The 24,294-nt window shown below is 41.0% G+C and overlaps 2 protein-coding genes and 1 long non-coding RNA gene across 8 annotated transcripts in view; 2 read left to right on the top strand and 1 right to left on the bottom strand.

The window, feature by feature from the left end:
* ppp1r9a (protein phosphatase 1, regulatory subunit 9A) overlaps positions 1–17,336 on the top strand; it is a 54,528-nt gene extending 37,192 nt beyond the window's left edge. For 2 of the 5 annotated variants that reach the window (XM_008421726.1, XM_008421725.2), the window contains exons 7-19: positions 2,709–2,858; positions 3,941–3,994; positions 4,632–4,861; positions 5,810–5,906; positions 6,882–7,017; positions 8,365–8,444; positions 9,039–9,129; positions 9,222–9,279; positions 9,669–9,717; positions 11,705–11,827; positions 11,986–12,009; positions 12,348–12,530; positions 14,162–17,336. In XM_008421726.1, the coding sequence (XP_008419948.1) occupies positions 2,709–2,858; positions 3,941–3,994; positions 4,632–4,861; positions 5,810–5,906; positions 6,882–7,017; positions 8,365–8,444; positions 9,039–9,129; positions 9,222–9,279; positions 9,669–9,717; positions 11,705–11,827; positions 11,986–12,009; positions 12,348–12,530; positions 14,162–14,344 (1,458 nt within the window). In that variant the 3' untranslated portion in view covers positions 14,345–17,336. The remainder of the gene's footprint in view (positions 1–2,708; positions 2,859–3,940; positions 3,995–4,631; positions 4,862–5,809; positions 5,907–6,881; positions 7,018–8,364; positions 8,445–9,038; positions 9,130–9,221; positions 9,280–9,668; positions 9,718–11,704; positions 11,828–11,985; positions 12,010–12,347; positions 12,531–14,161) is intronic. The other 3 variants (XM_008421727.2, XM_008421729.2, XM_008421728.2) reach the window with 3 other exon arrangements.
* On the bottom strand, positions 8,678–9,102 carry LOC108166722 (uncharacterized). The gene is made up of 2 exons (XR_001777073.1): positions 9,013–9,102; positions 8,678–8,804 (listed from the first exon to the last, which is right to left on the bottom strand). It is a non-coding gene; the product is annotated as an uncharacterized LOC108166722 (long non-coding RNA).
* Positions 17,337–18,217: 881 nt separating the features above from the next.
* Positions 18,218–24,268, top strand: asb4 (ankyrin repeat and SOCS box containing 4). Of its 2 annotated transcripts, XR_534828.2 has the most exons (7): positions 18,218–18,818; positions 19,000–19,299; positions 19,385–19,627; positions 19,713–19,960; positions 20,158–20,271; positions 20,381–20,644; positions 20,798–24,268. XR_534828.2 is itself a non-coding variant. In XM_008421718.2 (6 exons), exons 1-6 carry the CDS (start codon positions 18,506–18,508, stop codon positions 20,567–20,569), a joined length of 1,407 nt encoding a protein of 468 aa, XP_008419940.1. In that variant the 5' UTR covers positions 18,218–18,505; the 3' UTR covers positions 20,570–24,268. The 2 variants fall into 2 exon arrangements, 1 of the variants encoding a protein (XP_008419940.1); XM_008421718.2 differs by having other exon boundaries at positions 20,381–24,268.
* The last annotated feature ends 26 nt before the right edge of the window (positions 24,269–24,294 follow it).

Below are 24,294 nucleotides of genomic sequence, written 5' to 3'. Positions count from 1 at the left end.
TAATTACACATATCCTTACTTCCCCCGATTGGTGCAACGTTAGCATCACACGCACACGGGACTGGGAATCCTAGCTTGGGTCCTGAAAGGCCATTTATTTTAAGTTCACACGCTCCCAACAATTCATGCAAGTGACAGTGTAATGAAAAATTAGGCTTCTGGTTGTCACTTAATGCTAATCAGCTTCTTTCCCGTGACAGCTGGCTTGAAGTATCAGCTTATTAGTTCTATAAAACTGACTGACAGTGTAGGCTTTTGATGCTAGCATTGAAAAACATGCTCTCTCACCGCCATGCAGACTAAGAAGATGCTCTGAGAGCTGCATCACTCAGCATTTCCCTCTGGTTCTGATGCGTAGTCACAGCACATTTTAATCCTCCAGACACTGAGCTCCTGGCGTCGCAACTCGTGTTATCTTTGGTTTTGAGCTAAATAGGCACAGTTGCACTTTGCATCTCCATGAAATAGATCATGGGCAGAAGCAAAGATCAGTGCAAATGCAAAATGCATGCTGTGGAAAGGCTGTCGTCTGGTCGTGTCTCCGCGTAGTGTTTTATCCATGCAGTGTGAAATCTTTCATTCCCCGGTGATCGTTGCGTATAAAATGGTTTTGCTTTTAAGAGTCTCCTTTTCAGGCTGTTGATGCTGAATCTAGCACTTCCGTAGTTATAGCAAGACATAAGTACGACACTGTCAAGTGTCATTAAAGCTTCTGCGGCTCTAACTTGGCTATTAGCAGAAGGCTCACCAAGCTGTGCAGAGTCCGACTTTTGCACCTAGAATATCTCTCTTTGCGTGTATTTCCCCCTCTCAATACTTTATGATGTTGGCGCACAACAGTTTTTCATAAAACAAGTTCAGAGTTTTATTAAAATTTAAATCATTCCTGGCATGAAAATATACAAAAGTTTTCGTGGCAAACCTTCTTCATCTTAAAATGATGAACTTCATTTTGTTTTATTGGAATTTTATGTGATACAAAATAAAACTGCAAATAGTACATTATGTATTAATGATAGCTTTCGGCTAAGGAATAACTTAACCTCTTAACTATCATCTCCAAATAACATGTAAGTCGATGGATTGAAGAGGAAACCGGCGACAATGAAGAGGTTTTTAAAAGATTAGAATAAATTGTACTTTTTAAGGTATACTTAAGTCACATTTTCTTAAACAAAAACAATGAAAGTCAGAACCAGTTGAAAAGCTCCTTCTTCACTTAAAGTATCAGTGTCCAGAGTTTAATTCCATCATTAGTATATGGGAATGTAATGTAGGACGATGGCCCTGTAGCCACAAACCAATCAGACCGAGCTCTGTTTAAATGAATACAGGGGATAGGTGCAGGAAAAGAGACGAGGAGACAATGTAGGCCAAGATAATGAGACCAGAGACCATGAATCGTGCCTGTACAAGAGAAGAAAAATCAGAAGGAAAATTTAGCCAACTGTGCGCTACAGAGTGTACTATGTCAGGATTTTTTTTTTAAGATTTAGAGTAACATCACTGGAAAGATTGGTCTCTGTTGGTCGTCAGCCAAAAACTGAATCGACTCCTCCATTTAGGTTTAAAGCACAACAGTCAGTGCCAGTGTTCATTAAGCTACAGGGTATTTTGAGAGGGACATGAAGAAACACAGTAATGGCTCACATAAATGTCAAATCCGGAGACGCATTTTAGAGATTTGAAAATATGACCCCTCCAGACGCCACTCGTTTTGCCTTCTTAGTTTCTTTGCACTTGATGTAATATAAAAATCCGACATCTATATACGTATGTTAAGAATAACACATGATCACTGCTGACTCGTGAAATTATATTTCATGATTCTTTCACTTTATTTTTCAAGCTTCTTTTTTTACACCAAAGCACACTGCTCAACCGTTATGTAACAAGCAGCATGACAAGCGAAGCTTGTGTGAAACTGAAACAGAGCTGAGTGTGGATTTAGGAAAAAGCCTTTACCATCAGCGCTTAATAATAAAAATAAATAAATAAATAAAAACACTGGGTACATCACTGTAATGTGATGTGCTGCCCTGTGGAGTTCAAAGAAAGAGGAAAAAAGGCTACAGTAGCTACAAACTATGTCTGCAGCAGATTGCAATTAGTAGATAATGGCAGGTTTAACCTGCAACCTGAATTGAATTCTAGCTTATTTATAGACAAGAACCGTCCACAGCAATGTTCCTTCTTTTAGCTAAGTCATAGGTCACATTGTTTAACTTTAACTATTCCAGTGGTTTGCTTAATGTGGTAGAGTTATTGCACCCATATTTTAGGTCAACATCGCTTTAGGCTTCCTTTGACTGTTCCTAATATATATAAAAAAAACAACTAATCATTTCCATTTAGCTTTATATTAAATTTTCCCATCTTTTATTCATAACAAGGGTCATGAATAAATATAATGAATTGTCAAAACTCAGCATCTTAAGTTGTACTTTTCACAAATTTCTTTCATGGGACTGAAATCAAAACAGAATCTTTGACCTCTTAAGGTTGCTACTGTTTTAGACTAAACTTGCAAACCAGGATGCTGTATGCTCTCCAACAAGTTTATTTTTTTTTTTTTTTGCTTAAAGCTCAATCAATTTTCTGTCAAAGGGCCAAAGAGAGAATTGGTATTTATCCTATTTATGTTTGTTGTGTGTGTAAACTATTTGACTGGTTTTTTTGTTTTGCTTTTCTTTTCATTTCTCTTAAAGCAGACGGGGGAATATGCCACCGATGACGAGGAAACGGGAACGACGGCGGGTGGAGAGAAGAGCATAGAAGTGTTTGATCTGCCGGAAACGGAAGACATCTTGTCTCCTTCGGAGTTGGATGCCACTAAGCTGTACCAGAAGTTCAGAGAGGTAAACTCGCTTTATACAGTTAAATAAACATCTCTGAAGGCGCTTTGAAGGAGTGACGAGAAACAGTTAATTTTAATTCTTGTTATTGCTTTGGGGAAGAAATGTTAAGCCAAAGTAAACTGGTTATCGGAAGATTAAATTAAATTAGGCAACAAAAGTTAATAACACAATGTTATGCAGCACTTCTTTTTTTTTTTTACTCGGCAGTGTTGTTGCTCTTGCCAAAAGAGGCAATCCACTTACCTCCTCAAATTCCCAAGTGGTTCGTGTGTGATTATAGGTGCGAACACAGTGATCGCTACCAATGATCTCCCAGGAAAGAACGACGTTGCTCCTCTGCAAGCTTCCTATCAGAGATCCAAAGACACTCTGGCCGAGTCTTTAGTGCTACCTCTGAAATTTAAGCTCAACGGAGAAAAGTACGGCAATAAAACGGAACATTAATTTATTGTCAGGTAGCGCGGTCGCACTCTTTAGGCTGCTGAGTCGCTGGTAATATTGATTGATCACTGCACTGCTGTGGCACATTTTCCCCCTTTGTGAAGTTCCACGGTGGTTATATAACACGTTTAACAAATGGCTTCAGCTGCACAGCGAGCGCTGCTGAGACCGAGAGGAAATAAAATAAAAACCTGCTCTCAGGGTTTTTCCGCTTGTTCTTTTTCCTCCCTTTACTGTATATTTGCCCAACTCCTGCAGTGCATTGGTAATTACTTTAATCTTCTTTTTTTTCTGCTAAGCTTAAAATGCAACGTTTTTATTGCAGCCCCATACTTTATTCTCAAATGCTCCGTCGTTACTCCCGATTCTGCTTTCACCCAAATATGCAACTCTGTGCCCATCCGATGTGTTAAGCATTTATATTTTAACATCTCCCCACTAGCTTTTTTTTTTTTCTTCCCCCTGTTCTTTCCTCTGGGAGGAAACGTCAAAGTGGGAACTGGGAGGACAGGGTCGGCCGCCTCTGCCACTCAAACCGGATCGACAGCAGAGAGCCTGCGCAGCCATGCATTTGATTATCTGACCGCCATCTCTCTCCTCTCTGACGTTTCTCACTTTTGCCCTGCCTGGACTCTCTGCAGCTCCAGATCAAGCACACGGTGACAGAGGCCGAGATCCAGAAGCTCAAAAACAAGGTGAGAGACCGAAACGCTTGTGGGTTTTTGTGGAGTAAGACGCTGAGGTTTATCAAAGTTTTTATTTTTATTTTTTTCTTAAGATGTGTGAAAAACACACAAATGCAGTTTACTGTGCAGCTCTTTCTCATTCCACACTTAGTTTTTCGTACATTATATCTTTTATTTGTTGCTCCCTTTAGCAAAACTGTGGAAACACAACACAGTTGTTTGGGATTCTCTTCTCTCCCTAAATGCCGAAGCGTACTGTTATTTCTGCTTTTGCTGCTCATCCGAAGGCTTCAGCCCATGCATGTATGCAAATTGATTTCAGTAATTCTTGAATTAATGAGTTGGCAGCTGAAGTGATCGAATAAAGTGGTGCCTGAAAAGCCTATTAAAGTGTAATGATGCTCCATTTTTACCATTAAAAGTAAAGTGGTGCTACTCGAGCTTTCAGGTCAGATTTTCTTCCAACTTTGTCTCGCTGGTGTCGCCTCTTGTAACATTCTGCAGATTTTGAATGACATTTTCCATCATTTTCATAGGTTTTCCCCTTTTAGCTGCTTTCTCCGCTTAAACACATCTGTCTTTACTGCGGCAGGGAGACTGTTTTGGGTAAATAATGTAAGTAATGCCGCTTTTTGCCCGCCAACAGTTGGCGTCCGTTGAGAAGGAGAAGCAGCGCTGGGAGAAGGAGAAGAGCCAGCTGAAGGCCAGCATTGAGGAGAACAAGGAGAGGATGCTGAAGCTGGAGAGCTACTGGATCGAGGCGCAGACGCTCTGCCACACCGTCAACGAGCATCTGAAGGAGGCCCAGGCTCAGTACCAGGCTCTGGAGAAGAAATACAACAAGGCTAAGAAACTCATCAAGGACTTCCAGCAGAAGTGAGTGAGCGAGCGCAGAGGAAACTGTTGAAGTATTGAAATCTTTTGAGGTGTTTACATTATGGAAAAAAACAAAATTTGCTGAATGGGACCTCATTTCAATCCTTTAAAACAGTCGAAAGGCGCAGATTTCCGACTTTGCCTTATTCGTCTGTCGTCTTTTAAGAGGCTTAATCTTCGATGAATTTTGAAATGCGACTGGTCTCGGTGAGCTCAGATGCCACGAAGTGCTAAAAGCGTTGTGTTAATTGATGTTTTGTGGAGCAAAGAGAAATTAAACCCTGACGTTGTTTTGTGCTCGGTTATCGGAAACTGTCTTAAATTTTTAATTTTTTTAATTGAAATTGGAGTCTGAAAACATGCCAGTTTTTGAAATGGAAAATGGGAAGAATCCAGAAAATGGAAAGACGCGTCTAAATCTAAGTACACAGTAAGTTTAAAATGAGTACCTCCAGACTTTAAAGCTGCACGGCAAATTCCTAGTCGCATCCCGTTTCTGCTGTATGAACCGCAGTCTGGTGCACTCAGACCTTCCTGCGCTTCTGCTCCATAATTCTTTCGGTCAGCCCCATCAGAACCTCTACTGCTCAGAGCCACTCTGATGGACTCTAATTGGCTCTGGGCCCCTGCAGGCCAAATGGAAGCAAATTGATGAAACAAAACCCTCCGTGCTCGTCTGTGGCGGAAGAAAGCGCTGCGCAGCGGAGGCGCAGAGTTGTCAGAGCAACGGCAAAGCAAACAAGAGGGGGGAGAAAGACGCCATTCGTTCCTTTGGCGCACCCCGTTTGTTTGTTGTGTGCGATTGTAAAATACCTTGCTCTATTGCTTGTTGCCATGAAAGCATAACTTGTGTAAAAAACAAACCCCCCCCCCCCAAAAAAAAGCTCCTGTTTTCACCTGTTAAACACAGCTTCTGGGCGCTCTGCCATTGGCTTCTTGTACTTCCAGAGAGGTGGAGTTCATCCAGAAGGAGGATGCGGAGAGGAGGCGGCTGGAGGAGGCTGAGAAAGCTCACCTGGCTGAGATCCAGGGACTGCAAGTCAGGGTAACAGGACTGTCTTCATCTCTGTCGAAGAAAGCGTCTTCATTTCCATAGAACAAAGCTGTGCTGCATGGAAGTTTGTGTGCATAAGTAATTAGCAAGCGATGAGTCTCGTTACTGTGCGGCTGTTAAAAACATTTCGTGTGAAACTGATGGAAGGCACTGTATCAATATGTCTGATCAGGTTGCGATGATATCACAATAATAAATACATAACCACTCCAGCTATTCCTACTATGTGCGTGTTGTTTCCTCTTTTCCTGCCCTTGTTTTCTGTCTCTTTTATTTTCTCCACGGCTGAATGGACAGTCACCTCGAATGCCCTCTGTCATTACTCTGCACACTGAATCCACGTCCCTACTGTCCTGCTGCGGCGCATTGTAAATGATGAATATTGAGGATTAGGCCGAGAACAAAAATTGTTAATCTGTTCAGTGTTTCTAAGCAGTCTGGGGGGAGAGGGGGTAGAAGAAAAAACAAATGTCTGGAATTTATTTAAATTATTGTGGAAAAATCTTTGCTTTTCCAGACTATTTTTACTCACACATTTTTTAAAAAGTTCTCTCCATCCATTCATGTCTGTAAGTCCGTCCATAAAACCATTTTTTTTCCTGTTGGTTTTGTCCGTTTGCCTATTTTTTTCATCTATTTCATGTCTGTTCATCCAACCTTCCTGTGTTTTTTTTTTTTTTTTTTTTTTACAGAGATGTCAAAGATATATCCAGAGTGATCTTTTTAATGGGTTCTTGTAAATCTGACTAAAAATAGAAGGAGAACAGGTGAACTGCGGGTCTTGCAATGTGGAAATCTGGAAGAAAAATGAATTTAAGATAAAGCGCGAGCTCAGCTCATCCTCTCTGGAACCGATTTCAAACCAATGAAAACCCGAGCAACGTTTATTTCGGAGCTCTGCGGACGCTGTTTTGACGGGTAAATGCCCGCAGATCATTAACATTGATCGGTGCCTCTCTCCCACAGATTGCAGCATTGGAGTCCGAGTTGATGCAGCTGATGAAGCAGAATGGCATCCAGGTCAACAACAACAACAGCAACAGCTCTGAGAAGCTCAGCGCTCAGCAGCACAGCCCGAGCAGAGCTGCAGCTCAACCTAGAGGTCTTTATGGGAGGGCACTGGTTCCCACTACATTTTACTGCTTTTTTTTTTTTTTTACTTCCCCCTCTGTGTACCGCTTCTGTCTTTGAGTGCACAACCTAAGCATTTCAACGTTGTGCACTCAAAGACAGGAGTAGCCATGCTACTCTTGTTGCACTTAGCATTTCAAGCTACTCCAGTGTTCTCAGAACAGCGTTCTGCTGTGAAGGAGCGAGACTTTCTCTGGTTTTTGTCAGTAGTCCTGGAGGATTTTGGACGGTATTTTAGACAGGGATGTCTAAAATAACTTTTTAAGTTCCTGCATCCTTAAAATGCAGCTTCAGCGTGAGTTTAGCTAGCTAAAAAAAAAAAGATATTACATTTCTGACGAGTCATCTAGGAGTCATAGTTTTATCAATTGTTTGTTAGGTTGTGTCTGTGTATTTGATTGACAGGTTCAGCTACAGGGTCCAGTAAACCTGCTTTTTTTTTTTTTCTTTTACCCCAACTTATTGTTTTCATGTTGGCTAAAGCATTTGGCTAACGTGTTTAATTCTCTATTTTGATGTAATTCTGTTCACTATATAAGCCTGTCTGAACACCAGGTTTATATATATATATGTATGAAAGGATTACTATTGTCTAACTTTTTCCACCTTTACCACAAACTAATTCATACTTCTGGCAAACCCATATGGGACCCATATGTCTGCCCACCTTCCCCCCATATGGGGCCCACCTAGGCATGCTGGCAGGGTAGATTCCAGTGCAGCAACTCGTCTTTGCACATCTTGGCAGACCAGATATCCGCCTACGGCACTCAGACGGTGCACTGCAGGCACTTGGTGTCGGCCTTCCACCGAACGTCCAACCCCCTGACCCGAATCTCTCTTTAAAACTTCCCGCAAACCAAAACAATGGTGTAATCCACGTTCAAGCACATCTGTCCGACTTTGTTCTCCTCGAGTCTTTTTAAGCTCCGCTGGCTTTGTTTCAGTGGTTACATCTGTCATAACAGAGTCGGCTCTAAGAAGCGCCACGTCTGATGGTGTTAAGAGTGATCGGATCTGAGCCGATACGAGCCACGCAGCGTTCTGCAGTGTTAAAACGGAGGAGGGTTGATGGACAGAGCCGAAATGTGACAAAAAGAAAAAGACGGCCTCTGTCGGCCCGTGTGATGTAGCACTTAGGGGATTGGTAGACTAAAGAATAATTTGAAACTTTAATAGTTCCAGTGAAAGTTTTGTAGTTCAACTAAATTGATGTGTTCTTTAATAACTTTTCCGCTTCAGAACAGAACAGGACAGAAGCTTTTCATAAGGAAATCACAGTTTTTACTCTGTTTTCTATTTTCGTTGTTTACTCTAGAAGTCGACGAAGGATCCTCCCACTCTCCCAGCGTAAAGACAGGCTGCACGGGAGACGGCGTCAGTTTCCAAGAGGGACAGGTTTGTATAAGGAAACGTTGCCATTTGTCCTCATCGTCACAAGAGTTTTTATCCAGCGGCACCTAGAGAAACGATCCACTGTCTGTGTCTGTCTGTGTCCTCCATTAGCCATTCCACTTAGTTCTTTTATTAGAATAATTTTTGTGTGTGAATTTGCTGCTTTAATGAAGTGTGTGATGCTGTCACAGCTTACTGTCCTGCCCAGCGGGATAACAACATCAGCAGTGAGTTTGTTTTTTTTCTGGATGCTGGCCTCTCGTGTGGCTAAAGCTGTCACTTAGCTCAGCTAGAGCAGGAAGGAGTCCAGATTAAGGGAACAAGTGGAGATGAAAACTGGCAGGAACACAGAAGCAAAGGCGCCTACATAGAGAGAGAAAAAAAAGAGGACAAGAAATTGGACATGGAAGGGGGGAAAGTATGTCAAGAGACTTCTGTCAGATTAGTGTGCAGCCCTAGTTGTTTGGATCAGATGGTGCATGTTTACACTTTTCTTTCTACATGAGTTTTTTGAACCAACCATCACTATTTTCTCCACTTAGCCTTATTTCATTATTTATAAGTGACCTACTTCCGTCTTTATTGGTGTGTCTTCAGATTCCTGAGGCACGTGGTAGTCCAGCGCGTAGTTGCTTTGGATCGGTTCGCGGCGATTCAAAAGACGGTTCCCCCAGGAAAACACAACATGGTCGGTACATCTGCTGTACATCCACTGGCATGCTTCTTTTCCGTGTTCCAATGTTTGAATTTTTCTCATTTCAATATAAATATTTTTTGCAGGTTCTCAGTCAGTTGGAAAGTCGAGCCTGGACGAACACAGACAAGCTCCAGACCCTGGGTAAAAACAAACGATAAGACTGCTTCATTATTTTCCTGTTATCCTTTACTATCTCAGAAAACAAAATAATAAATCAGGTTAGTATTTTTAGGAGAGTCAAAGCAAGCAAAGAGAGCAGATGGAAAATCTGGCTCAGGAGAGAGTTGGGGAGAAAACGTCGACCAAGGAGATGTGTTGATCACCGGCAGAGACCTGAAATGTCATGAACACTGATGGCGAACACAAAGGGCAACTGAGATAATTTGCATTGTGGCATGGATATTGTCAAACTTTGCTGATATGATAGAGGAGTCACATAAAAATTTAATTCTGACCATGTCGTCTCGTCAGCTGTTTAGTATTTCTGTAAATTAAATCCATCTAATGTTATCGCCTTGTTTCTCTTCCAGTTCCTCAGAACCGCCAGCAGATGGCGGTGTGCAGAAACCGAAGGACAAGGTAAACAAGCTTTCCTCTGTGCTACGGAAATGACCAATCGCTTTCAGGCAGCTGTGCAAATAGGACTTTGTAAAAACTATTTTTATTTGTGATACAAGTTTAAGAAAAAGAGGCTTCTTTAGTTTTTCTGAAACTACCTCAATCTATATTTTTAAGCCAAAATTACAGCAGCTCTGAAAAATAAAAAAACCATTTTATTTTTGCACCAATGCGTTGTTTTATTTCTGTTAAGCAGAGCTCACTAACATGGCACCAGTTCTTCTCCTACTCATTTTATGTGGTATTGTATAGGATCATGATTTATTTATGTTCCTATCCACTTAAAAAGGGAATAAGATGTTTCTCTGTGGGGTAAATCAGAGACGAATCATTTCATAACCCAAAACGAATCATTATCTACAAACGGAATTAGTTAACTCTTTGATTTTGCTCATGGTATTTGTTTTTGCGTGAGGGACTTTGCAACACAACGGTTTCTATCGGACGTGAATAACATAATATTAATGAAGGAGATTACGTTTTTGATCCTGAACAACCTCTCTCCTTTTTCTCTCTCTCGCTCTCTCTCTCTGAGGACGAGCTCATCTGAAGATGAGTGTAAATCAGAAGATAAATCAAAGCAGAACTTATGTGCATATGAGAAGCTTTTAGGTGAAGATTTGACTTGCAGAGCTGAGAGTCTTAGCCCGGGAGATTAGTCTGACTTTTAGCTCAAACACCGCCAAGGCTCAAATAATCCTACTAAGCTGCTGAAGACAAAATCTTTTATTGCATTTGATCAAGACAGACTTTGACATCTGCTCTCAGTTCAGGAGTAATGTCAATCCCAGGGTTGAATAAAACCATTTAAATTTACAGGCTTTGTCTATTGATGTGATGATGTGTCATTTTTCTTTGTAATAGTTTGCTTTCTCTCCTAAAAAAAACAAAACAAAACATATATTCACGTTTATTTTCAGGGCTTTGCGAGAACCCGTAGTTTTTGAGCTTTTCCGTATTTTCTAACAGTCCGGTGGCAAACTCAATATATTTTAAATGAATTGTGTGTTATAGATGTGCACAACGTAATGTGCCAAACTAGGAATAAGAGTGAAAATACAAACTGGTTCACATTTATTTTGTGTGTGTGTATTAAACATACACTTTTTGAGGCGTGTCCCTGTCAGCTTTGCACCTCTAGAGATTGATTGTTCTGTCAGTTCTTTAAAAAAAAAAAAAAAAAGAAAAGTTCAAGCTGAGTCAGGTGGGATGAAGAAAGTCTGTAAACAGTCTTGCCACACATTTTCAGCTGGATTTAGGCCTAGACTTTGACCGGGCCGTTCTGTCGTGATCGTTTTTCTGCGGGAATGCAAACCTCGTCTCCTTTCCAGCCTCTTGCAGACATCAGCTTGTATTTGTAATGCATATGGATAAAAATCCCTACATTAAATAAACAATTTAACAACAATGACATAGGATGTTTAGAAGCATAAACAAACAGCGAAGTTATTTTTCTTCTCCTTTGCAATGACGTCATATTTTGTGATGGTCTGTCAAAATAAAATACACTTTGTGGTTTATTTGCGGTTGTGATGTAGCAAACTCAGCGGGACACGAGTGTTTCAGCAGAGCACTGTAGCGACACGTGTAACAATCAAGCTTAATCCAATCTAATCCCATTTACAATTTGAGTTGTGATTCAGCATCTGAATTTATTTGTACTTTCAGTTCACTTGGGAACCTTTTCATCAGAAGACGACTGCACGTCGCCTGATATGCGGTCGTTGCGCTGATTTACTCACTCCTCGTTTCCTCTCTTTACTTAAGAAATGCACCCAGCCGCTCACCCTTGATTCGACCACCCGCTCACTATTGCTACATCGAGTTACTTTACATCAATAGCGAGCCATCAGTAAAGCGAAAGTGCTCCAGTTAATCAGCTAAATTCTGTCTCGGAGCCAGTTGGCTCCCATTGCAAAACTCACTAAGTGCAATTCTGACTATGCAGGCGCCAACCGCGGGCGACGACCTGAGTGCCAGCAGCAGCAGCAGCTCGGTGGAGATCAGTGGTCTGCTCAGCGCCACCAGGGTGTCGGGACGCTCACACACCCCAGTGTTGTCCTCGGATGAGGTAAAAAAAAATAAAATAAAAAATATACTAAGAAAACGCTCTCTTCCTCTTAGAAGGAAATGTGTGTTAGATATTCTTCTGCTTTTGCAGTTTAAGTTACCTCATTTCGAGTCGTCTTTTTTTTTTTTTTTTTTTCTTTCTGCTGCTGCGATGTTCAGAGTCTGGATATGATAGATGATGAGGTGAGACTAAAGCTGCCGGCCTGTAGAGCTCATTAGTGTTTTGTGTCCACATTGTGCTTGAACTACTTTTTTTTTTTTTTTTTTTTTTGTCCGTGAGTGTTGCGCTTTGTGTTTTGCTATTGTCCGTTTATGCATGTTTCTGACAGATTTCCACTTAAAAGAGATCTTAGATTTGAAAAATCCATAATTTCGCAGAGCTTGACAACAATCAGTCAGTTCACTGTTAATTTAACTGCTGCTTATGTCATCTGGACTCTTTTTTCATCCCGTTTTGGTTCAACTATCTTTTCTTTTTTTTTTTTGCATCTAATGTGCTTCTGTGTCGTGTGAAATGTTAGATTTTAGATGAAGCGCAGTCTTTGAAGCAGCACCAGTGGCAGAGCCGCAGAATCACGGACTGGACCTCGCAGCAAGTGGCGCGCTGGCTCGCAGGCCTCAATTTAGAACACCATATCCCAGAATTCACTGCCAAAAACGTAGACGGGGAGCAGCTGCTGCAGCTGGACAGTTCCGAACTCAAGGTGACTTTGTGTTTCTGGCCTAAAAGAAAATTTTTAGGCCAGGTTTGGTGCATTTATTGTAAATTTGTCTAATAGAGACAATGGTCAACATGATGCACACGAAGCCCGACAAATATTTTGGTCAATATGTAGCACATTCCAAGGCAGGTAATTTGGAAGGTAAAATTACCTGGCAGGTAAATGTGCCAGAAATGTGCCAACGGTTCCAAGAAATGCCTATTTACTCCAGATGAGAAAGCTTTTATTTGGATTTTGTGGTCTCTAGGTGCCAGAACAATCAAAAGACCTTATCATTTGTAACTAAACTTTTGGCACATTTCTGGATATTTGACCACTGTGCTTGGAGGAATTGATAATCGTCCCTAAACTATCTACAATATATGTTTGGCATCATTTTTCTGTTGGAGAAAAATGTTGGAGTGTGTTCAAATAATAATCTCTGATTTGAATTCAAATTGAAGAATTTGTAGAATCTGTGTCATATTTGTAGATATCTAAAATTTCAGTTTCATTTCTGTTTATGTTTTGATCATTTCACTATTTCCATTTTTTTTTTGTCATTCTAGTTTATTCCTTGTGTGCGTTAATTTATTCTTATTGTTTATGCTTTGGATTTATTTCCCTAGAATGGCGCGTCTTTTTGTTTACTGCTCATATTAGTTACAGGTTTTCCGCTAATGTTCCCCCTTCCCCAGCTGCATCCACTCACCTGTAATTAGCTCTTTTGTTCCCTTTTATCATCGCCACTTCTCTCTCAGTAGTTAAGCTTTACCCCCCCATTTTAAGACACATTATCACACATTCTGTGGAAACACAAACATTTGTGCTGTCACGCCGCATGATGCTGCCACTACCATGCTAGACAATTAACACAGTGCCTCGACACGACTCATTCAAACCGCTTCCAGCCACCGCAGTGAAACAACTCTGTGTTTGTCTCATTTGACCATAAAATGTTTTTTTTCCCGGAAGGCATTTGGTTTGTCTACATAAGCCGTCGCAAATTTTAGTCAAGCCAGATGGTTTCTGTTTTAGAGCAGAAGCTTTTTTTTTTTTTTTTTGTCGGTTGGCACCTTGCAGTCTGTGGCGACGAAAAACTCGCTTAGCTCGGGACAGTAACGCTTGTCTTCCAGTTTCTAATAATATTAAACCAATTTTCCTTCATCTGACAGTGATGCTATAGCGTAAACTTGTACAGATTTGAATTTTTTTCCAACATAACCTTCTTCTTTTTTTTTCTTTTTTTTATTGATGAGCAATGCTAAAAAGTTTCTGGAACAGTCTCTCCAAAGCCCCAAAATTAACACAAATAAAAATTTATAAACCACGCATAAATGTTAGGTCCATGCCTGGAAAGCAACCAGTTTAAATAAGCTCTACTAATTCTCTCAAGAGCGGTAACAGAGTTCTGCCCAAACTTTATTGATGCCACATTTCTTTCGATGGCTGTGCTCTAACGACTAGTTTATGGTAGACAATATATTTATACCCATGTTGGGTGCTTGGAAGCTTCTCAGTACTTGTAAACAGGATTTCTCCACAAACAGAATAAAAAAAATGTTTCGATTAAGCTGTACTAAAATAACTAAATAAAACAATGTTTTTTGTTGTTGTTTTTTTATTTTTTTCAGACTCTTGGTGTGACTTCTTCCCACGACCGCGCTCTGATCAAGAAAAAGATCAAAGACCTCAAAGTTCTGATGGAGAAGGCCCGGCGCAACCAGGAGAAAGTGGAGAAACAACGCGAGAAGATACGGAAGAAGGAGCTGGAGCAGCAGCAGAAGGATGCGTGCAAAGAAAGCTCCACGGAGTGAAAAGAACCCGACCTCCTTGTTGTCGTACTGTAGCGCCACACGGAGTAGCATCTCGCCGAGCAGAAGGTCAGCAGGCCCCTCATAGAAACCCAGCGGGGGACGCCTGCTCTGTAGTTCTCAAAGTTGGAGCTCCACAACTGACCGTCAGAAAGGGGCTGAGTGACCTATTCCCCCTGGCATACCAAAACTAAAACTAGGTTTTGGTTGGTGGAATCCTGCCCGTCATTTTCCCGGTTTTCTTCCCCCGTCCATCCTGTAATTTTACCCTTTTTGACGAGTTGCTAAGTTCTATTTATTTTTGCTGTTTATAGCTGTAAATTGTGTTTTATTTATTCATATCCAGAGTCAATCTGTGATGAAGTTCATCTCATCCTCCTCCCATATCATCACAGACAAAAACACGTGTTCATGTACAGCGATAAATACAAAATACGGATACGTCTGACGTGCCATTTTAATAGACTTGTGAAAACCTAAATGAGCAGAATCTACTGTTTTTTTGTGAATCAGGTCCGTTTCTGCGAGGTAGATTTTAAAAGGCCATCCCTCACCTCCCGCCACTGGGTGTCTCCATGACGCTTATTTCCTCCACCCAAGGAAGCAGAACGGGGAGAGAAAAAGATCTGCTGGAGAACACTGGAAGTGCAAACACTGAAAATGTTGACATTATATACATGAAAGCAGCTCGAATGATAAAAGACGTACTGTATTCGCCGGACTGGGTTTGTAAGTGATTTTCAGGTACTGTGCAAGCAGTGAATTTGTAAACCTAACCTAATCCTCAAGAAGCTCATTTACTGAAAACTTCCTGCTCATATGCATAATGTTGCTCCAACTCCACTAATAACCTGCTTTTGACCTCCTTTTGTAAGTCGGTAATAAAGTTAAACCCCACTGCTGCCTTTAGACATGCTAGAGTAGTCGAATACTTCCTGAGCTCTACCTGCTTCTGTGTGCGTGTCGAAACGAACGCTAAGCTAATTCTCTTATATTCTTTCTTGTTGTTCTTTTCGATGACTCACATGCAAATGTCATGCCTGACGCTGTAATGTTACACTGGAAATCCACGTTGATTAGAGGTGTACCGATTAGACTTGTTGGGCCAATTTCAGATGTCCAGTTTTTCTAAGGCTTGATCAATCAACGCCAAATTTTGCTGTGTTCAAATCTGAAAATGCGACGTGCATTTTAAAAAGTTTGATAACGCTTTGTTAGTCACCATAAGGGCTGTTCTGTTATTTTAAAACGGAAAGAAAATGGTTACAAAGTTCACGTTTTAAGCCGTTGTTAGCGTCAGGATTTGCACAGCTAGCATGTTTAATTGTGAGATTTACTCACACACACTAACAAAACATCTCCAAATTTGGAATATTCAGTAACAGAGAGTGAAAGCTCAATTAGATATCATAAAGCAGCTTTGCAGAACATTTACCTCATGTTACATGCTGGAAGTTTTTCTCTCTCTCACTCTCTTGCAGCATGAACAAATTCTACAAATGTCAGGACATGCTGTAGAAAAATAAACTGATTTCTGCAGGATCTAAAAATAATCTACATTTAGCTAGATTTGACTTATTTCAGAGGTTGTCTAAAACTCACCACTAAGTTTGAAACTAACAGTAAGTCAATTATTGCTGTTTAAGGACCGTAGCTACATGTCAGAGCTGAAAACATCAATTTTAGTTGCTAAAGTTTTATTTAATTTAGCTCTTTCTTTTCCCCACTAAATTAAATATAAGCTTATATGTATGTTAATCTGACTTACAAAGTTTTCTTTGTACAATTCAATGTGTAACGGTCTTAAAACGATCCTACAAGTATGTTGTTATGGCAACCTGGTAACAAGGTGATGCAAGATATTGTGAATTCCCCGAATGGAAAAAGGGTCAGATTTTTGAGTTTCCGACTGGTCGGAAATCCCTTGTGACCAGTCAAGCTCTGATTCCGGTCACTAGCCGATCACTCGGTGCATCTCTATCATCAATATCTTATCCGATTCTGTATATGATCCAGCTGACACCATATCCAGAACATGTCAGGATGCTTTGAAGTTATTTAAAATGTTATTTAAGATTATGAAAGGCACGTTTCTTGTTTCCAAGGGAACATTTTGTAGGATTTGCGCCACAAGATTGGAGTGAGCCCGTTCTGTTCGAGAAGCCTTATTGACTTGCTGCTAACAGGTTAGGAACAGGCATTGTTGCAGCATCACCAGTCACTATTATTTATCTATTCATATATTTTACTAAGTATATATCTGTTGTTTTAACTTATAAATATAAAGTTTTATTAACAGCTAATAATGATTTATCCAGAATTGTACAACTCTACCCTTTTTCCAAATCATGTCTGAATCCTCCCATTAAAACTCAAACGGAAAATGAGAAGTTCATCCAAAGAGAGGATACTCCGTAGTAATTCCCGTTGTGTTTGTGGTTTTCCTCTCTCGCAACCACAATGCTGCTCCACTAGCGAATAATTCCTACGAAATATTTTGTAACCCTCTGTGAATATAGCTACAGCAACCTGGACTCTTTTTTTTTTTTGTATGTACAGTTAAACACTAAAAGCAATATGGTGTAAGGATCCTGCAGAAGCCTTGTTTTATATCGCGTCAGTGTGTTTGCGCAGTTCGTCAGGAGCTTGAGGAGACCCCGAGCCACCGGCGGGACTCCGCGGTGCATCTTTTCTACGTGTTTGATTGAGCTTGCCTGGGCTTACTCATCCCATGTGTGGATGGGACCCTGGTGCTCCTGGCAGGCCAAAGAAACGCAGGTGGTTTAAGTATCGATCTGGAAGTGTTTGTCTTTTTATGTGCATTGAGAGTGAAAGAACTTTGCCACCGACAGTAAGTCATGCTTTTACCCTTACGAAGCTGCCCCACTCCTCTTTTGTCTTTACCTTGTTCTTTTTTTTTGTTTTTGCATTCAGTAGAGTTTGAAAGGGCAGCAACCTGTCTGTCACGCTTAATAAAATGTGCAGTCATTGTCCAGTTTGTCTTGGTTATTTCTTTGTTCCTGTTTAGTTATTTCGGTTTTATTAATCATAAATAACCTACTTGTTAAACATCAATTTTTTACGTGTTGCAATTTAAAAACAAAGCAAACAAAAAAACGTCTGCACATTTAAATCTGATGATAGGGCAGAAAATACATGTCACAAACAGATGTATAATATAAATATCAATGGATGATGCAAAGACAAGATGCGATTAATTATAGCAGTGCTCCAACAGGGAGCTCTGGATACATTTTGTTTACCAGAGCTCCAATAAACAGCAGGGAGCTCCGTATTTCACAGCACTACCTTTTTTATTAACATCCTTTACTAATTTTTCTTACTGTAGACGTAGGGAATTTTAGTAAAGTAGTCATTTTCTTGAGGCTGTTTTGTGACCTGTTAATCGTGTGTGTGTCCCATCATTTTTCACAATTTGAACATTAGCAAATTTCTAATGTTTCTGTGTCATGTTATATTAATATCCTAATGAAATGGGAAATCATAGTTTGGTAAAGGCTTCTGGACACTGATCAATTTAAAAAGGAAATAAAGTGTTATAAACAACAACACAAGCTACTTTTTTTGCAGGAATTGTTGGGGGTGCAAATAACTGTCAACTTCTGCCGTTTTTTTTCTTCCTGAAAATTTTCTTTTGATTGAATAAATGTTCTCAAAACACATTGTAATACAGTGTTTTCAAGATATTTCCAAATCTTTAGCTAGAGGGTGCTGTATGGGTTTCAGATGGAAATAAAATGTTGAGTTTTCTTTGCTAAATTATTGATGTGCAAGTTTGGTGCCTTTTAATTGATATATCAATAGAATACTTTTACCAGATAAGATATCCCCAGAAAATACTTTGATTAAAGTAACAAAAAACCCCCCCCAAAAACAAATCAAAGTTCCCCAGAGCCCTAACATACTCAGAAAGGCAGTTATTTATACCATGTGACCTTCCACTGAATGACAGACGTCTCAGCTGAACAGCTGTTCTACGGTGAGCAGCAGGAACCGACCTCTGCGCTTTCTATTTATGTCTCACTTCAGGAGTGACTATTTTCTCCCTCGTGACGACACGCTGCTGCCGCCGCTCGCTTCCCATCTCCTTCGACTGCATTTCCGTCCTCCTTCCCCCAAAAGTTTCCATGGCAATAGGTTCTAATGGTTGACATGCTTCTTGATTCCCTTATTGGTACTGTTTGTATGATCATTTCCAACCTCATACATGCTTTTTGGACAATAATAGACTCTGACCCTGTCGATTTGGGAGGACAGAGTGGCTTTCTGCACAATTACATGGAGGAACTGAACCCCAGACAACCGTCAGTCAAACAGCTAAAGGAGAAGTTCCTGAAGGCCCTGCAGGAAAACAATGCTGAGGAAGTCCTGCAGATTCTGAACTCTGGCAAACTTGATATTGACACAGTGCTGGAGGTTGAAGATCCCAGCATGGTCTTGGCCTCTTATAAACAGGGTAAGTAAAAATGAAATGTTACTAATTTCCCTCCATAATGAGAGTAATGTATTAGTTTAACCACCAGGTGGTGCTAAATGTCCACAAATATTAAATCACTGAAGTAAATATAGCAATTCAAACTTTAAATTAGCTTTTTTCTATAACTCAAAAAAGTTCTACAAATTTTTTTTTTTGCCAGGATACTGGTTGCCAGGCTACAAGCTGGAGAAATCCTGGGCGATGGGTATCCATGTATGTGTGATGTACAACGCCGTGGAAACGGCGCTGGTCCTCCTCCAGAAAGGTGCGGCCATCAACCGCATGCCCAACGGGAAGACGCCCCTGCATGTGGCCTGCGAGGTCTCCAACAGCGACTGCGTGGCCCTGCTCTTGGCTTACGGGGCAAAGGTCAACAGCCTGTCACTGAGCGGTCACTCTCCTCTGCACTACTGCATCACCAGGGAGTCCGTGGAGTGTGCCAGGCAGCTCATCCTCAAAGGTAGAAACGCGAGGATGCATGCGTGTGTGAACTGGCCTAGGAGTCAATGAAAATGTTGATTCACTGATGAGCGTTGCTTACGAAGGTGCAAAGGTCAACACAGCCAGCCACAACAACGAGGAGGACACGCCTTTGCACACAGCCGCTAGATTTGGGGTTCCAGAACTGGTGGAGTTGCTTTTGACCCACGGGGCCTCCGTCAACGCCCTCAACGCTCTCCAAGAGACCCCCCTAATGACTGCGGCCTTTTGGGCTTTCGACTCCAAGGAGCAAGTCTACAGCCAAGATCATCATTTCGTTTGTCGCCTTCTGCTGGACCACCAAGCGGGTGAGGGGGTTCTGGATCCACTTCAAGGCTGTAATGTGTGGAAAGCTTTTTTTTTTTCCTTCTTGTTAAAAAACATCTGTCGCAGACCCCAACCTGAAGGAAGGGGATAATAAAACAGCTCTCCACATGGCCGCCTGGAACTGCGATCACGTCCTGATGCAGATGCTGCTGGAGGCCGGAGCGGATGCTCGAGCCATGGACATCAACGGATGCGCTCCCATTCAATACGTCCTCAAAGTGACAGGAGTCAGGCCTATGGCCATCCCTGAGGTCTGCTTTCAGCTTCTGCTGAACTATAACGCAGCGCGGATCTACCCTCCGCAGTTCCACAAGGTACCAAAGTGTGCAGTGTTCACGTCCCTTTCGTTTTTTTATGTTTCACGATTTCATGTCGACAAGGAGTGAAGTGGAAGGGAGGGAGTACGTGTTTTTTCAAACCGTTCGCAAAAAAGAGAGACGGGTTGAAATTCGAACGACAAAGTGTGAAAATGCATTTCAAGGCAACGGATGATGGGTGATGTTTCTGACAGGTACTGCAGTCCTGCTACGACTACCCCCAAGTTGTAGAAATTCTGGTGAACTCCTATGAACATTTAAAACCCACAAGAAAGTGGAGAGGAGCTATTCCCGATGACTGCTATGAGGTAGACCCGTCCTGCTTTGGTTCACTGAGGCTGGAGAAGCCACATACGCAGCCTCCTGCTTAAAATGTCACAGACGATGCTTTGACTGTGGGTTTCTTTGTTTTGGCAGCGACATAACGACTTCTATGACTCGATGTTTGCCATTTGCACCAACACGCCGCGCAGCCTGCTTCATCTCACCAGATGTGCCATCAGAGTCGGTCTGCGAGGGTTTTGCCAGCGAGGAGTTGATCAGTTGCCTCTGCCATCGACTATGAAGAAATATTTATTGTTAGAACCTGAGGGCATACTTTACTGATGAAGAGACTTTTTTTAATAATACTTATGCTATGTTGCTGGGACAGTGATTTTGGCGGAAGAAGGTTTAAATCAGGTAATGTTTCTGTCTGTATTTACAGATTTAATGACCAATGAGGAAATCAGTTGCCTTTCTTCAATTCTTTCACCTCCCTTCTTTTTAAAGGGCCTGTTTTAGTTTTGCCTGTACTCATATTTCCAGTTATTCTTTTCCACACTTGTTTTTCAGCCATGTTGACCAGTGTGGCTTCAGGCTGAAAGTGCTGCAACACGCTGAGGAGGATCCAGCGCTACCTAGCAACTGGCTAGGCCCGATGCACACTCTCAAACTCATGATATTCCTATTTCAGCAGACAACACTCTTGACTGATCACTTCACAATAAGTGTTTGTTTTTCCACCGGGCTGCATGCAGCCGGGGACCCAGGCCTGTTTTTTTTTTTTTTTTTACAGCTTTCTCACCAATAAAAAAGTTTATCTGTTCAATCTCCCTCTTCAAAACATGTTCCAGTTATCCACACCTAAAATTGCTCCATGTTAGACATATTTTAATATCAGATAAAGATAAGGCAAGTAAACACAATGATGATTTTGTTGATTAAAGAAAAAAAGCAAATCAGCAGGGTCCGATGTAAAAATAGAAATTCTGGCCTTGGTTAAAAGACTAACTTTGATTGACTGCATTTTGTTTATTTTAATTAGCACCCAGTGCTGGTTACTGCTTTACCAGCAACATCAAGAAGCCACTTCCATAGATCCCGTCAGACAACATGCAGAAAGCTAAGCAATCTCAACAATTCTTCATGACCAAGAGCCCACAGCACCATGCATCGTACTTGGCGTAAACGGGTAAATACTTTTTTTTTTTTTTTAAATCTCTTGTTTGGTTTACAATTGTTAAACAACAGAAATACCGCTGATTTTGTTCTTACGGTTTCTGTAATCAAGTTTCTGAGGAAGCAGAGCTAAAGCGCATCAGAGAGGGATGGGGAGAAGTTTATGAGCTGTGTTCGTTTGTTTCAAACAAAAACAGTTTAACTCCGTCTTACATTCCTCCATATCCTACTTAAAAAAAAAAACATAATTGGCCTTCACCCACTCTCGTCGACTCACCTCTGTGCATGCAGCACAGATAAAACAGGTTTGAACCAGTTTTATCCTGCTAAAAATCTGGTATATTTAAATAAGTCACCAAAAAAAACAAAAAAAAATCACTATTCTAACCACCTAATATTTTATCTTGCTTTTCCAATGCTAATCAGAGTATTTATAGACATAAGTACTTCTTGTTGCATTGGATGAACCAAACACTGCTTTACACAAGTCTTTTGTCACACCAACAAGGTTTACACTGTTGAGGACCTTCCACCCGATCATAGGTCACGCCTAATGATAGGCCAGCCTCTGACTTCTATTTTAAACCCCAACCCGGTGCTGATGTGTTTGTGCATCAAAAGAACCAAGACAGGCGGAAACTTTGCCAACTTTGCGGACTTGGAAGCGCAGCTCTTTTGGTTTTGCTATCAGGACAGCCCAGGAGCAAACATGTTTCAGCCTATTAAGCAAACACACTACAGAGTCGATACAAACGTGTCATGAACTCACATGCTCTCTTACTGTCTGTGAATCAGCTGCAACTTTTAACGGCGTAGCACAAACGTTTACGGTGTGAAATTATGGAACGTTAAATTTGCCGAAAAGAACCCGGTGGTCTGGTGGTCTTCGAGCTCTTAACAAAGCAGAGATCTAAAAGAAACGTCTCTTGTAGTTCTCCGTGTGTGCCAGATCAGAGAACATTGTCTGCATGACTAAAGTGTCAGACTCAAAATAAACCAATGACTGCCAGCCAGCAGCCACACACAGACACTCCTTCTAAAACACGATAAGGGGAAAATTGAGTCACTCGGTTGCAGTCAGTAGGATGGGATAGAAAGATTGTACAATTTCAATTGACGATCAGAAAGAAAAAACAAACAAAAGCCACACACAGACCCTCACACGCAGTTATTTGAGGAGAAGTGTGTTTTGAGGAGTCAAGCTGAGGCTTTGAGGTGTAATAGTGTAGCAAAAGGCAAGCACGGTGGTGGGAGCGTCATGGTGAGGGTTTAGGATTTTTTTTTGTTTTGTTTTTGCTGCCAAAACAACTGGTACAAAGCAGAATTATGAAGAAGAGGACTTCCTCTAAATTCTTTAGCAGTGTGGAATCGTCCTTACCTCAAGTCTGAAAACAATTAACTCGCTGTTGGTGAAGCGATTGGGGCGTCTACTTCATTTTTCTGGATCAGATCCATAAACAAAACCACCCCCTACCCCCTCTGAACTGATTTACATGATGTACACCATTACTGATTTGGTCCAATTGTCAAAGTGAAACTTTCCTTTAACCAGACTTAAGAGGGAGTGTTTGTATAGATTAAAATCTTTGTGTATTTTATTCATATCCTTGTGTGTGGATAGACAAAAAACAGGCAAACATTTGTTTTAACCAATTCTTTTGTTTTTTAAATTGTATTATCTTTTCACCCTGCATAAAGAACTTATTAAAAGCCCAGAAATGACGGCATTCATATCCAGAGTGTGTATTCAAACATCTGAATCCATCTGTTGAAGATGTGTCACAAAGAGGCTTACGGTCACCTTCTAGCTGAATGCTCCTTTATCTGCACATCTTGTAATGATCCAGATTTAGTAGTGCAGTGATGTGCATTGAGAATGCTAAAAACGGAGCGGAGACGAGCAAACAAAAGGACGACAAAACCACAACACGGGATCGCCAGGCACGCTAATGAAGCTGTCCGACAGAGCTGAACAGTGTGTTCCCAGCGCCTACTGGCAGCCGGCCATCGAAAGCCACTGGACTGTGTCTGCTACAGCGATGGACAACCCGAACAAAGTTTCCAAAAACAAGAGAGAAGAGAAGAAGGAGGAGGGAGACAACAGTTTAGCAGAATCATTACAGAGGCAGACAGAGCTGTTTACACACCAGAAACACTTATTGCTGAATTTTTACAGAGTTGCAGTTTCATGCAAACCCTTCGGAGGTTACATGTTAGTGTGATGTCCGGTGGCGACAAAGTTGAAGATTGAAAACTATTTTGAAAGCCGCAAAAATAAAAATTGAACAAAATGGCATAATGGGAGGTAACATGAGTTTTATTTTATTTACACCAGTCACTGGTCCGTTTTGTGTCGAATCACAAAGCTCAGTAGCTTTGTGGCGACACTTGACCTTTAAGTCATTCTTGTAAAAACTGAATATTAAACGACCAATATAGTAAAAGTGTAGGCAGACTGGGAGATGATTGGGACCAGTAACATGATATCCCAGTGTGTAAGGCCATATCAGTTAGATCAACATAGCATTCCTCTTTTAGTTGTTGAGCCAACAAAGTGTGTGCGCGTGTGAGTGTGTGTGCGTGATCCTGTCAGTTTAAAGTTAATAAAGTGATGGTTCACAGTGTGTTACTGAACAGGGCACAAGGGTAGTTTTCTGTTACAAATCATTAAACATTTCAACAAAGGCCTTTGAGCTTTTAAGACGTGTTATTTCAAAAAACTTGCTTCCAAAAAAAAGTTAGAAGTTGAAAAGTCATTGAAACTAAATATATATGAATCTAAAAAATTACTGTGGAGAATGACAAACTATTCACTCCCATTAAAGTTGTTCCACAGGTCCCCCCCGTCTTCATTCAAAACCTGCATGTATTTCATTTGTTTTGTTATATAT

This window comes from Poecilia reticulata, linkage group LG11, assembly GCF_000633615.1.
Source record: "Poecilia reticulata strain Guanapo linkage group LG11, Guppy_female_1.0+MT, whole genome shotgun sequence".
NCBI lineage: Eukaryota > Metazoa > Chordata > Actinopteri > Cyprinodontiformes > Poeciliidae > Poecilia > Poecilia reticulata.
Note: the sequence above shows the minus strand (reverse complement) of the source record. Positions and strands in the feature narration are given on the sequence as shown.